Raw genomic sequence first — 15483 nt, forward strand, 5'->3', positions numbered from 1 at the left:
GATAATTGTGATATTAGTTGGATAACTGATTCACTCCCCCCTCCTCTCAGTTATATTGGTGGACTATATATTTTAACACTAATGTCTGCTAGTGAGACCTAATGGACCTTAATGTGTCCTATTGGGACTTAATGATTCCTAATGAGACCTAATAGGTCCTTGGTGTTCTTTAATGATCCCTTGGGACACATTAGGAACCATTAGGACACATACAACCCTAAAAGTTTTTCCTACAATGTTTAATATGCTCTGAGGAGTCCTAACATGTCATAATGGGTTATAACATGTCCTAGGAAGCTGTCATGAATCCTAAGGAGTCCTAACATGTCATAATGGGTTATAACATGTCCGAGGAAGTTGTCATGAATCCTAAGGGTGCTTAGAACCACTAAATATACTTATGGGAAATTAGGGTTGATTAGCACACATTAGAACCCTAAAGTGTATCATATGGTGATTAATGTGTTATAAGGGGTCCTAATGTACGTAATGGGTATGAATTGGTTCTAAGGGGTCATAATGGGTCCCAAGGTTTTATGATTGATTAGGGACCATTAAAACCCTTTAGGAAACATTAAAATATATTAGTACACATTAGAAGTCATTATTTTCCGACAATGGTTAATCTCTCTCTCTCTCTCTCTCTCTCTCTCTCTCTCTCTCACACACACACACACACACACACACACACACACACACACCATGGTTAAACATACATGTCAATTACCAAACTAATAATAATTTTAATTTTTTTGACTATTAATTTGGCTAATAATTTAAGATTTGATACAACCTAAATCACCATAGTTTTATAAATTTTAGTTCTAGAATATTTAAAATCGCTCAATAATTTATTTCATTGAAAATTTTAAACTCAAATATTCACCACAATATTCGTTACATGATTAGAATTGAGTCACCTAAATATAATATATTATTGGAGAAATTAAATTGAATTGACCAATAATTATTATAATTATTAGTTACTTTAGGGATATATCACCAATATTTAGTTTTCACTATTGATTTAAAGTATAAGTAACTATTCTCATAATATTCCACGAGATTAAAAAATGTTCAATTTTGATTTGTAATATTTCATGGTGATTAATGAACTTCCTATTATTATTGAGATTCATCAATATATTATACAAAAAATTATGACACAAAAAAATAGCTAATTTTAATCATATTTAGAATAAAAAATTAAGAGATTTGCCAACAGAAATAATTTTATTTTTTCAAAATAATGAAAGATTCACCAATATTTTATATCTTTTTTGAGAGGTAGCTTTCTTAAAGTTTACCCTGATCTAACATATTTCTATCTTCCTCTATTTTCCCATATTTATCTTATTCTCTCCAACACTATTTGTGTATATCCAATTATTTCAATTTTTTTTAATAGCTCTCCCTCTCCCCTCTCTATAGCTCCTTATACCATTACCTATCTATCATTCTATCTCACCATCTTACATATCTATATCTCCCTATTCTTCTATAGATCTCTATATCTTTCTCTCTATCTCTCACTCTATATCCCATTATATTTATTTAAATAATTGTCTCTCCTTATACCTCCCTATATCCTCTTTCTCACTCTATCACTGGATCTACCTCTATCTTCTCCTCTTCTTATCTATTCTACAAGACTCTATTCACCCATTCATCTCCCTCTCTTAAATTTCAAAACATACTTTGAAGACTTGAAAACAAACACGATAATATTCTAATTTTGAAGAATTAAAGAAAAGCCAGCCTTATTGTAAAAAAATTAAATTAAAAATCCGCCTTGATCAATTAATAAAAGGCGACACTAATTAATAGTGATGAGCATTTATTAAAGTTCCGAAGTTTCTAAGATTAGAGATTCATATCCCATTCCATCAATACTGTTTGATCTTGTAAGATCTATGCTTACCATGAAAGATCTCGACACTTATTGTGGATTGAGATATAATCCAGTTGAGAATATAGAGTGCCCAAGGTGCAAGCAATTTCTTGAAACTTGAAACAGTCATACTAATTTCTATGCAAGAACTGACTGATTTCACCCAAGAATTCACTTAATCTCAAAACCCAACCTATATATAAACTAATCCCCACCACCCCATTTGCTCACATTTTCATATTGGATCATCCTGTGAAGAACACACAAGCTCAACATTTCAAGATGAAGATGGTCTGTGTTATATTCTTCATGCTCCTGATCATGGCATCCACAGCATATTGCAAGGATGTTGAATACCAACCTTCACAAAATGATGAGCTTGCTAGGTTTACAACCTCTGATTCCCCTCCCACCATAGCAGAAGGAAGTTCTCTGAAAGACTGTGTAAGTTATATGGAAGAGCTTGCAGAAGCAGGATATGACACAGACAATGAAGACTATGTTCCAAAAACTTGTTGCAGATTTTTCAAAAAGCTTGGGAATGAGGAGTCTGAGGCTTATATGTGTACCAATGTGAAAAAGATCTTTGGAAAGGAAGGTAATTTCTATGCATTTGTGGAGGCAGGGCTTGGGATTGTTGCCAAATGCAAGAATAAATCTCCTGCTGCCTTTAGCTGTGAGGTAAACCCAACTTATCAATCTTTAAAAGGAAAAAAAAAAACAGTTTTGATGTTTGGCCATCTTTTGTTTTTAGGTATGTTCTCCACGGGCTCTAATGCTTATTTCATTTTGATTTACAGGGAAAGCTTTGAGATTAGTCTCAAAAAGCATATAAGCATATAATAAAGTGATGAAGCAGTGATCATAGCATCAGATATGTTAAAAGTTCTCTTTGTAATAGTCTTTGCTGCTCCATTTCATATCAATAAACTGTTTACAAGACATTCTGAGTATGCCCAGATCTATGTGATTGAGGGGCTTAAAGAAAAACCTATTATGTTCGCCAAATGGTATTTTTTTTTAATAAAAATTATTACTATTATTTATTTATGAATAGTAGTTTTTAAGGTTCTTTCAAGTGATGATTCTTATATGGGTCTAGATCTAATCTTTTGAATAAAATATACTATTTACTCTTAACTTTATATGCGTCTGGATTTGGCTCTCATGAACAGAATTTTTTAATTACATGAAAGTTTAGATGCCTATGCTATTGTTAAATCTTGAATAATCTTGTAAATAGAAATTATCATTTGATATTACTTGATGTCTGGCTGTAATCATTTGAATGGAATCTGCAATCGTACAACTACTCTCTGAGCTTTATGTGGGCTCTGAAATTGGCTCTCTCAACAGCCTGTTGATAGAATCCATTATTGGACAAATATAATTTTAATATAACCTTTTAATAGAATGTGTTGTTGTATAACTCTTCTTTCTAAAATTTATACGAGTCCAGCTTGGCTTTCTGAAGAGATCCCAAGTTAAAAGATTGCCGATAAGATGGAATCCTTGATCATTTATTACAACTTCGAGTTAACCTCTTGAATTTGAATATGTAATTGTATAGTTTAGTTTCTGAACTATCAGTTCAACGGGAAGAATCGGTAAAAAACCTGCAGTTACCATAAATATGTTAAAAGTTTGAAGGCCAGATTGTCATTAAATGTTTGCCTTTTTAACGGTTGAAGAGTTCACATAGGAATTGCATACTACCAACACAAACAGAGCTTGATGATAATTTTTACTTGGAGTTGGCGATCTTGTTGGAATTAAAGAATATTGGAGTAATCTGGTGCCAAATGGCACTAAAATGTTCAAATATACATTAATTATAGGGAAATAACCAACAAAAAATTGTAATCAATTTTTTATTTAAAAAAATAAATTCACTTTTTATTGGAATGGAGTGCCTTTTCAAAATTTTCCTTTCTTTTAATCTATTTTGTTATATATCTTATATTTAAGCTAATTGGTTTCTAGAATTTGAAAAACTATGATTTCCAATTATGTGCTATGATTTTTGGATATCTACAAATATTTTTATTACAAATTTAACTTTCTTTTCATGTAGTTAAAAACTAAATATTAGAAAGTTTCTAAATTTTCTTTCTTGTGAATAAGTTTCTAATTTTCTCACTATTTCTATAAAATCTGCTTAACAATTTAAGGATCATTTTATTTAATTATTCATTTTAGCTTGAAAGGAATTGCAGCAGCTGAGGTGATAGATTTTTTAAATACTATTGTTGCAATTTGATAGAATTGCATTAATATGATGCATGCATTGTTCTTGTTGAAAAATGTTCAATTTTTTAGCAGATAGGCCATTTGTGGGAGCTTTGCTCCATGGATTTTAATATTTGACAAAATATTGTCCATATGCCAGAAACATTTTCAGTATATCAAAAATTTCCCAACTTTAAATTTTCTGATTATATTCTTTAAAATTATATTTTAAGTAATTATGAAAAAAATACATTCCATTTTCAATACCATTCTTTATGTTTCATTTGAATCAAAATGATTTCTATTATGTCATTGCATGTGTTTGTAACTTTTGTATTTTTCTTATACCGCATGTGTTTGTATATTTGTATGATTGCTCTCTTTGTTTGTACATTATCTTCTTATGAATTATAGGTTCTCTCCTAATGATATTAGTTTCTAAATTGAACTAACCAATAACTACTTTTGACATGTTGTCAATGTGGGTTTCCAAGATTGTTAAATGTTGTTTTTCGTAAGGTATGACATTGGTTAATGGCAGCCCAAAAATTTGATCGAGCATTTTATCAAAGGAAAGAGAAATGCTACTGAAATAGCTCTTCCATAAACCATTCAAATAGAAAATCAAACCTCCTCTATTTCATGCAATGAAGGGCATTAATAAGTTTTAAAGCATTCACCCATTTTTAAAGGACCTCAAAAAGTTCTTAAAAATATTTCTTGATGGTGATTTTGCATATTGATCATAGTTGATTCCTTTAATGGTGATGATTTTTATTGGTTATAGTTGATTCAAGAAATATTGCTAGAAATTTCTCCAAACTTTTAATTTTTCTGATTGCTTTACCGATTATATTCTTTAAAATTTATATTTTTAGTGATTATGAAAAAACACATTCAATTTATAATAATGAAATCATGGTTTACTTATTATCTTCTTTATTCATGTGGGCAACTACAACTTTTTAAAATAAATTAAGTAGTTATTTGAAAAATGTTAAATAGGATTTTATTTACAAATTTCAATACCATTCTTTATGTTTTATCTAAATCAAAATGATTTTTACTATGTAATTACATGTGTTTGTAATTTTTTGTATTTTCTGTATAGTTGCATGTGTTTGTATTTTTGTATGATTGCTCTATTTGTTTGTACATTATCTTCTTATAAATTCAACTAACCAAGAATTGATTTTAACATGTTGTCAATGTTTGAAAAATCGATTTTCAAGATTGTTAAATCTTTTTCATAAGGTATTGACATTGGTTAATGGCAACCCAAAAAGCCAAAATAACTCTTACACATAGACCATTCCAATAGAAATCCAAACCTCCTCTATTTCATTCAATGAAGGACATTAATAAATTGTAAAGCATAATTCACCCATTTTTAAAGGACCTCAAAGAAGTTTTAAAAGTTTCTTCAAACATTTCTTGATTGTGATTTTGTTTATTGATCATAGTTGATTTCTTTAATAGTGAAGATTTTTAATAATCACTCTTTTAAATAGTTCTGTTTTATTCCTCATTATTAAAAAATTGTAGTCTTGGCTATATTTATTTTTAAATTATGTTTTAATCATTATTATAGACTATAGCTTCCTCAATATTTTTTTTTGCAAAAAGAGGGGTAAAAATTTATTAAGATAGAAAGGAATACAACAAGGAGAGCTCAACAAGGAGCTCGATCCTGAGCAACAAGATCATCAAATTCTTGCACCATCTCAAAGGACAGTTGCCTCCTATCCCTAATATTCCAACCCGGATCATGACTAGATGCCCATTTGGCTAAACAATCAGCAGTTCTATTCCATTCACGAGGAATATATGTGAACCTAATGAACTGAAAAGAGGAAGAGAAGAAAATAATTTGCTTAACAACAGTAGCCAACTGCCAACTAACATCCTCAAGCTCTTGCGAAGAAAGCATGTTCACCACTACCTGGGAATCAGACTCACAGATAATCTTACTCCATCCCCGCAAGCAACACTGTTCCACAACATATAAAATAGCATGAGCTTCCATGAGATTGTTAGTATAATCACCCTTATGAACTGAGAAGAAAAATTTAACATCCCCAGAACTACAACGAGCCACTCCGCCAATACCAGCCGGATCAGGATTCCCACGGGAAGAACCATCAGTGTTAATTTTCAGAACTTCACAGGGAGGATGAGTCCAGTGCCCATCCCGGTTAACCTGACCCTTCCTCTGATGATGAAGCTACCTGGACATAGAAGGAAACCTATGAGCTGCAGCCCCATCCTGCAGATGAAAATTGAGGGGATTACAGATAGCAAGACCAACCAGATCCATACCCCCATCAAGCTCACACTTCACAAGAATAGTTTCCTGAAGAGAATGTGATATTTTCCACCAAAGATGCAAAACACCAAGCCAAACATCTTGGAATATGCGACGATTCCTCTCCAACTAGATATGCCAAAGAATGAAAGATGGGCCAGCAATCCAAGCAGCATGGAGAAAAGAAGACTTGGAGGGAGCAGTACCCAAGCGGGCCCATAACTTAGGCAAAGAGGAAGCATGCCAACAAGAGCAACCCCAAGCGCGCCACCAAAGGTGCCATATCTGAGTAGAATAGGAGCAATGGAAGAACAGATGGGAGACAAACTCCTCTCCATTACCACACAAAACACAATAAGAAGGGCCCTGAAATCCACGTTTACAAAGATTATCCCAGGTAAGACAACGGTTGTGAGCCACTAGCCACATGAAAAAATTGCACTTGGACCAAGAAACTTTATTCCAAACTTGCTTCCACCAAGGGACCTCAGCATTCCCAAATAATTGTCTAGTTATCTCCTGATACCCAACAGAGACATGATATTTACCAGACAAGGTACCAGCTCCCCAAGCCAAAACATCTGGACCAAGCAAAGAAGAACACTCTCTAGAGGCTAGAATTTGAGAAAGCTCCTGACAATCCATGTCTGTACCTCCAGGAGGCCAATCAGAAGAATGCTTCCATCTGTAACCAACAACAGGTCCCAATTGATAAGGAGTCTTGTAATGAGCCACTTTATCCCATCCAGCGGTAAGAAAAGAGTCACGAAGAGGCTGAAGATGAGGGTATATGGATAAAATGGAAGGGAATCCATCCCAAGCATCAGACCAAAACAAAGCCTGAGAACCTCATTTACATATCCAAAACAGACCCCTCTTTACCAACATCGCACCTGTCTTCAAAGTATGCCAAACCATTGAGCCACGACCTTCAAGAGGAAGTGCAGAAACAGAGCAAGGATCAACACCATGAAAAGTTTTATGAGTGATAATACGAGCCCAAAGTTGATGTTGTCCAGAGCACCATCGCCAATAAAGTTTAGCATCCAAAGCTTGACTACTCAATAGAGCAGATCGAAGACCAAGACCACCCTCCTTTTTAGGCCTACAAACAGTTGCCTAATTAACCAAGCTCCATTTAGTACTACGCAAATTACCACTCCAAAGGAATTGTTGAGAAAGAGCATCAATCTCCTTGAGAAAGTAAATAGGTGCAACGTGAACCATGCTTCGATAAGTAGGAAGAGCTTGGATAACAGCTTGAAGAAGAGTAACCCGGGCAGCAGTAGAAAGCCATCTATGAGTCTAATGATTTACCTTATCCTAAAGCTTGGTAATTAAATTTTGCCAGAAGAGACGTGGCTGCCTGGAAACAACAATAGGGATGCTAAGATAAGTCAAAGGCAGTGATCCTATTTGAAACTGTAGGATACCAACAATCCTATGCTGAATAGAATCAGGAGTGTTAAAAAAGTAAATGGAAGATTTGTGCTCATTAACTTTCTGGCTTGAAGCTGCCAAATAAACATCCAAAGCATGTCGAAAGGCTTCAGCTTCCTTGATCCTAACAAGACCAACAAGAGCAGAATCATCAACAAATTGAAGATGGGAAAGAGAAGGTAAGCCATTACCCCACTGCCAGCCTTGAATATAATTTTGGGACACCTGATGCTTAATGAATCTGCCCAAGCCTTCAGCCATGATGATGAATAGATATGGGGAGAGAGGGTCACCCTGGCGGAGGCCTCTAGAAGCACCGAATAGTTGAGAAGGTTGACCATTAATAAGAACAGAAAAAGAGGCAGAAGTAACACAACTCATAATCCAACTCACCCAGTCAGAGCTAAATCCAAAAGAAAGAAGAATACTCCTTAGGAAGCTCCATTTAACTCTATCATAGGCCTTAACCATATCTAGCTTAACAAACATGGCTCTCTCCCTTGAAGTAGCCATAGAGTGAATAGCCTCAGTAGCAATAACCACCCCATCCAAAATTTGTCTACCAGCAACAAAACCACCTTGTTCTTCTTAGATAATAATCGGAAGCCACCTTTTCAATCTCTCAGCAATCAACTTAGTAATAACTTTGTAAACCACATTAGATAAGGCAATTGGTCTAAAAAACTCCAATTGATTAGCACCCTCTCTCTTAGGAATAAGAGTCAAGAATGTAGAGTTCAAAGCTTGAAGCATCTACTTGCTAGCATAGGATTCTTTAACCACCTCCAACAAATCATGATTAATGATGTCCCAAAATTCTTGAAAGAATTCAACTGGAAAGCCATCAGGACTAGGAGCCTTCCCTTTAGGCATGCCAAAGACCACCTCCTCCAGCTCTTCCAAAGAAATAGGACGCATGAGATAATCATTCATTTCCTGAGTGATAAGGGAAGGAATACAGGACAAAATAAGATCTTCTTCATTATCAGCAGGAGGAGAGTCCTCAGAGAAGAGGGTAGAGAAGTACCAAATAGCCTCCTGGAACAAAGCTGGCAAGGAATTCAGTTGGATACCTTGAGAATTAACCAAAGAAGAGATAGTGCTCTGATTTCGGCGAGATTGCACTATTTTATGGAAAAAGGCATTGTTACGATCACCTTCCTGGAGCCAATCAACTCTAGCCTTTTGCTTCCAAAAAATTTCCTCTCGAAGTTCCCATTCTTCTAGAGCTCTAGAAGCAAGGGATTCAGCCTTGCCAAGATCCTCTGAGAAACCTCGATCTCTAATCTCCCTTGTGATGACATCAAGATCTTCTTGAGCAAGCCTCTTCATAAAGTGAAGGTCCCCAAAGCATTCCCTATTCCATATCTTGAGCTGCCTTTTAACATATTGAAGCCTTTTAGAAAATGAGAACATTGCAGTACCATATGCAGGAGCACCATCTTTCCACCAACAGAAAACACAATCATGAAGAGAGGAGTCTCGAAGCCACATCAACTGGAACTTAAAAGGAGGATGCTTCAGAACATAAGCCCCTATAGTGGAAAATTTGATTGGCCAATGATCTGAACCCCTCCAATCAAGGATTTTTGAAGAGATAGTAAGGGTGCCACTAACCCAGAAGCAAGAAACAAGAAATCTATCCAGACGTTCTGAGATAGCAGAAACACCAGTCCTACGATTATTCCAGGTATAGAGACCATTAGAAGGCTTAACATCAGAGAGATGCAAAAGAGATATATGTTGCCGAAAAAGAGCAGAAGAAGTCCCCAATCTAGCCAAACCACCATGCTTCTCCTCCAGACTTAAAATTGAATTGAAGTCCCCTGCTAACACCCAAGGATGATAAGGATGACAATTTCTAACATATTGAATATGTTCCCAAAGTTCCCCCTTTCCCACAAGATCAACAGGTGCATACACATTAGTAACCATGATTACCTCTCCTGAGTCTAGAGTAGAAGCTACCATAGAGAGAGCTGAGCGAGAAGACATCCAGCCAAGAGGAGAAATTTTTTAAGGATCCCAAAATATAGCTAAACCACCCGCACTGCCTGTTGCCCCAACACACTGGCATTGGCCACGAGACCAAATACTAGAGGCATGTTGGACCATAGACTCCACAGAGAGCTTAGTCTCTTGGATACAAAAAAAATCAGGGCTATGATCAACCACCAAGTTATTCATAGCCTTTTGTCTAGGGATGCTATTCAACCCCCTTACATTCCATGAGAGAATAATCATCATTGGGTAGAATTGGGAAAATGAGAATCCAAAGGTTTCACTGAACCAGACTCAATCAGTATATCTCCTGTGAGTTTAATCTTCTCTTGGTCTGTTTTGTGCCCACTCCTTAGAGGAGGAGTAGAAGAAGCCTGCTTAAAGGGTCGAGACATCAACCCCAAGGGGAGAGGAGAACCCTTGCCCTTACCTGATGGTAGCACATCCTTAACCAAATTAGCTAAAACAACATCATTATCCTCCAACACTGCAGGAGTCACCAGGGCCTCTGTCACAGGAGCTACAGGGACCTCACAGTTCTGATATACTACAACTTAGGATGCCCCACAAGCATCACTAGGAACAGATCTCTCATCTGGGTAAACTGGATCAGAAGAGATAGGAGGAGGAATACCCTCCTCTAGAACCATACTATCCAGCACCTCAAAGCGGTTAAAACCTGAATCAGATAATCTTTCTTTCAAAGGCCTCTTTTGACCACGACCCTTAGCATGAGGGCGAACAGGGGTAAATCCATCCTTATCCTACATTTGAGCCTTACCCTTACCTGTAGCATCTTGCAGATTCATCCCCTTGGTAGTATTAGCCATTTGAGATTGTCCTTTCCCTGTAGCATCTGCCAAACCACCAGTATTGCTAGTTGTAGAACCATCCACTCCTTTGAAACTTGAGTTACGGGGGCACTGACGCAGTAAATGACCATACTCATGACAAATTCGGCAACGTAAAGGGAGAGATTCATAATCTAACTGCTGCACCCAAGAAAAATCCCCCATACAAATTTCCAAAGAATCTGGTAATGGGTTATTCAAATTAATTTCAACACAAATTCTAGCATAAGAAATAACCTTTTTATCGAGGAATTGATGTGCGATCGTAGCCGACTTCCCCAACAAAGAAACAATTTGTCGAAGGATGTCTTCACGCCAAAATTCCAAGGGAAGACGAGGCAAGCGAACCCAAACTGGCACTGTTGAAGGGAGATCCTCAGCAGAATCAAAACCTAAATGCCAAGGTTTGACAAATAACCCCACATGGTTGTAGAAATAAGGGCCTCCTTCAAAAACACGATCCCGATCAGACATGCAAGAGAATACAACAAAAAAATAACTATTCCCCGCCAACATGATCTCCATATCGCCTTCCACCTGCCATGAGCGGCGGATCCATGCCTCAAGAGCGGATAGGGAACTCCAAATTCCAAGAAATTTGCATATCAAAGCATGCTTGGTCCAATAATCAATGTCCTCCATTACAGCCGTTGGAGGAATAACCAAAACAGGGTGATCATGGTTACACGGAAAACAACCATTAATTTTTTTCAGCTTGGACCTCTCCCCTGAATAAAATGATTCAAATCGCATTGCATGCATAGTTGGAGAAGAACCATCTGTTCTCACCAACGGAGAAGAAATCCCAGGCCCTGCCATGCAAACAATAAAACCCCAATCCAAAATTGACTGCAGAAGATTTCCAAAAACACCGACACAAATTATGTCCAGTAGCTAGCAATCCAAACAAAACAGAAAAATAGTAAAGATCAAACACCAAGAACAGGCTAGGGGAGAAACCCTAGCCCAGCCGATAGCCAACGCTTCTCCACATAGTATCGGCTATATATATTTTAAATTAAATTAATATGATTGAAGTGGAATAATAAAAATTACTCATTCATTTTTTAGATTCTCCTTAATTTATATTTGAATCTTATGTTTTCCATTATGGATTAATATTTTATTAAATATACAAATTAGTTTAGTTTAAAATTAATGATTTAACTTAATTATATTAATTTGAAGATTTTTAATGCATTTTTTGAAAGTTTACTTCATTTCACTTTAAAATTACTCATAATTCATTTTTTAGATTTTCCTTAATTTAGATTTGAATTTTACTTTTTCCATTCATTGATTAATATTTTATTAAACATACAAATTAGTTTAGTTTAAAATTAATGATTTTATTTAATTATATTAATTTAAATATTTTTTAATGTATTTATTTTAAAATATTATATTAATAAAAATATATTTAATTTTATACAAAAATGATTTCGAGAAGTTTGTTTGATCATGGAACAATTTGCATGAAATTCATGAATAATAAGAAAGTCATAGTTTGTCTATGCTTCTACATTTTGCATACATGTCTACCAAGTTTTTGCAACTATTTTTGCTACTAGTTATGTCTCATTTATGATTTGATGAATTTGCATACACTATTCCAAGACTCTCAAAAAGGAGGAAACTAGCAATGTTTTATGATTGTTGTTATGGTCCTAATAATTGTTTGTGACATTTTTATTATTGAAGTTCATACCCTGACATAAACCCCAATTTAGTATACGAAAAGTTTAATAAAACTCTTCCAACAAATCAATTAAGTGCATTTTATTAACATTCTTGTATCAATTTTAGATAGAATTTCATCTTCGATTCTATATTCATTATTAACCAGTTTCATTACAAGATAGCTAGACAGGGTTGATCGCATTTGGTCTCTATGCATAATTGAGATGGAATTCTTGCCAAGAGAATGTGGTGGTCCAAAAAGTTGTACTTTAATCTTGATGTAAACAAATATTTATGTTGTAATGTATAATTTAGATATTCTGACTGGGGTATGCCCCTTTTATTTTGTAATAATATAGGACTATGGTCCTGGGCTAGACTGGAGGTTTTCTTTCCCCGTTCTTTCCTACCAGTGCCCATTTGAACGGTGGGACGTTATTGTAATTATTTTTTAAATAAATATTATCAAGGCCTTGGCCGTTTACCGATAAAAAAAAATAAAAATAAAAATTGAGTGCATTTTATGCAATGATTGTGTTTCATGTGAACAAGTCTATAAGATTTTCTTAGACATTAATAAATTATCTTATCTTATCTTATCTTGATAAACATTTCAAATGACTTGCTTACACTTTGACATTTTACATACATGTGGAATTATCAAGTTGCAACTACTACCTCTTAATTAAAAATAAAATAATATATCCAAATATTGAAAAAATAAACATAAAATAATTATATTAAAAAAAGAGTAAATGTTATATTTTTCTAATAGTAAAATGATTATGCATTATTAGCTATTTATTTTACATGTGCCAATGCTTCTATTTAGAAATAATGAAATTGCCTCTTTGAAATTAGAATTCTATTTAATGTACACTCATTTTTTCAATCATATATATAACTGATTTGTATTGGCTATTTTTTGAATTTACATGAACGTGCAAATGCTAGTTGTTAGTTGTTACAAGCTGATGTAGATTAAGAAATTGATGATGATTTAAATAACCTATGGACATTGAAAAATTAATAGAAATTACAATTTTTGTTCTTTTAGAAGAATTCAATTGAGGAGAAAAGACATTTATTTTCTTCTATTTTTAATTTGTTTAATTTGAAGTAGTCCAATGGAAATTGATTGTACAAGTTATGTTTTCTAAACTTTTAGTTGCAACATTCATTTAAATAAATTTTATAGTTTTGATGGTAGAAGTTGAGAAGGCCAAACAATTTAGCCTCTGTCCATACAATTAGAACACTGGAAGAATAGGGTGTCACTTTAAATTGACCAATGCATGCTATATAGACTATGGCGAAACATATTGTGTATACAAATCATGTTGGCCTACTCATAATCTTAAACTTTGTATTTTCTAAAAACCTTTTTTGGTTTGTAACCTAATAGATTTAATTCTTTGATTGACGCTTTCAATGTTAATTGTGCTTTCCACATAGAAAAAATTATAGAAATTACAGTGTTTATTTTTTGAGTTGATTTCAATGAACATCCTTACGGAGTGCTGTGGGGATTTCCTCCAAAGCTTTACCAAATCTATAAATTTGCAACTATAAGCAAAGTAAAAATATAACCTCAATTGGTCAAAATGGAGTAAAGAACTTTGGAAAATTTTATTTTTCTCTTCTATTCACTTTGACAATGAAATTGCCTATAGTATTGTCTCATGATTCTTTTTCTTTCGGCTATAAAGCAAGGGGATTCAATCGGGTGTAGTAGCAAACAATCCTTTCATTTGAGGACCTCATTCTAGATTTTGTTCACCTTAGTAAATTCCATCATTTTAGGGATGCCATTGCATGGCTTAGGAAAGTAACACTATTTAAATTTTATATGAACTAGTGAAATTGAAATCCATGTTCTTTTCCCAAAACTATTTATTAATGCATAGTTCAATGTGTAAATTGCTATAATTTTATGTGGAAGTTGACAAAGATTAATTAAAGATTTTGATTTCTCATTAGATCTCCAAATCAAATAGATAATCAATTTCTTATTTTTATTCAATTTCAAAGTAGAAATTTCAAACACATTCACTCTTGAGTTCGTGATTCATCAAATTGTTTCAGGGTTTTGAAATGTTACAACATTAAGAGCAAAAAATAGTATTTCTTTATTTTCACAAATGAATATGGATATGATATTTGGTCTCATTTATTAGGAAATCAACTTAATTGAGAAGGAAACACCTTGGTTTGCACCATATTATTATTATTATCTTCTTTAGGGTTATCTTCCTTTCTTTTTTGTTTATTATTTTATTCTTTGACTTTGACTTTTGATTTTTTTCTCTCTAAATCTACATTATCTTTTGTATGTTCTTTCAATCTACATTATATTATTTTCTTTTCACTAAGTATTTTTCTTTTAATTCCTCCTAAAAGTCAATGGATTTTAAAGCACAATGTCTACTAAATGTAGTATAGTAGAGATTTTTTTCAATATTTATCAAATAAAGTAGGGTTTTCAATGAATAAAATATCGATGATAATTATGGATGGAAAATAATGTGTTGAATCAAAATTATTGGATATAGTAATTTTGCAATTATGTATGAAAAATCAAAATTATTAGATATAGTAATTTTGCAATTATGTATGACAATTCTAAAAAATAAATGAAAATAATAGCTTTGACTACTTAAATAGAGATTAGATATCAAATAGCATGCATGTGTATCAAAGCATGAGATCAAACATCTAGAAAAAGGAAGTGCCTTTGAAACAATTTTTAAAAGAACAAAAATTCAAAAAATTAGTATGAACATGAGCAGGAATAAAATTTAGTGTGGTATGAATAAAGTACTAAAATATAATAAGATAGAAACAAGCATCAAGGTGTAACTTAATGCTTATTTTTAGTTGAGAAAATCCTTTGGATCATTTGTTTTAGACAACCATAAATATCTATGTTTTCTATTTAATGGTAAAGATTAGAATCAAAATTATTTATTTGATGATTAGTTTAGTTTAATTAGCAATCCATTATTTAATTTATCTTTGACTAAATTTATAACTAGAAACATAATTTGGTCTATGTCCAACAATCTAGGATCAAATCCCTTTAGTAG

The 15483-nt window shown here is 33.6% G+C and overlaps 1 protein-coding gene across 1 annotated transcript; it reads left to right on the plus strand.

The window, feature by feature from the left end:
• Nucleotides 1-1905: 1905 nt before the first annotated feature.
• LOC149564714 (uncharacterized) lies at nucleotides 1906-2844 on the plus strand. The gene is made up of 2 exons (XM_089816916.1): nucleotides 1906-2572; nucleotides 2692-2844. The coding sequence occupies exons 1-2, from the start codon at nucleotides 2174-2176 to the stop codon at nucleotides 2701-2703; spliced, it is 411 nt and encodes a 136-aa protein (XP_089673042.1). The 5' UTR covers nucleotides 1906-2173; the 3' UTR covers nucleotides 2704-2844.
• Nucleotides 2845-15483: the final 12639 nt, after the last annotated feature.

The sequence above is a fragment of the Cupressus sempervirens genome, chromosome 3 (assembly GCF_028749045.1).
Source record: "Cupressus sempervirens isolate cs-2001-9-10 chromosome 3, ASM2874904v1, whole genome shotgun sequence".
Taxonomy (NCBI): Eukaryota; Viridiplantae; Streptophyta; class Pinopsida; order Cupressales; family Cupressaceae; genus Cupressus; species Cupressus sempervirens.

Coding starts and splice junctions, on each gene's coding strand:
- LOC149564714 (XM_089816916.1), top strand. CDS start 2,174: ATGAAGATGGTCTGTGTTATATTCTTCATGCTCCTGATCATGGCATCC.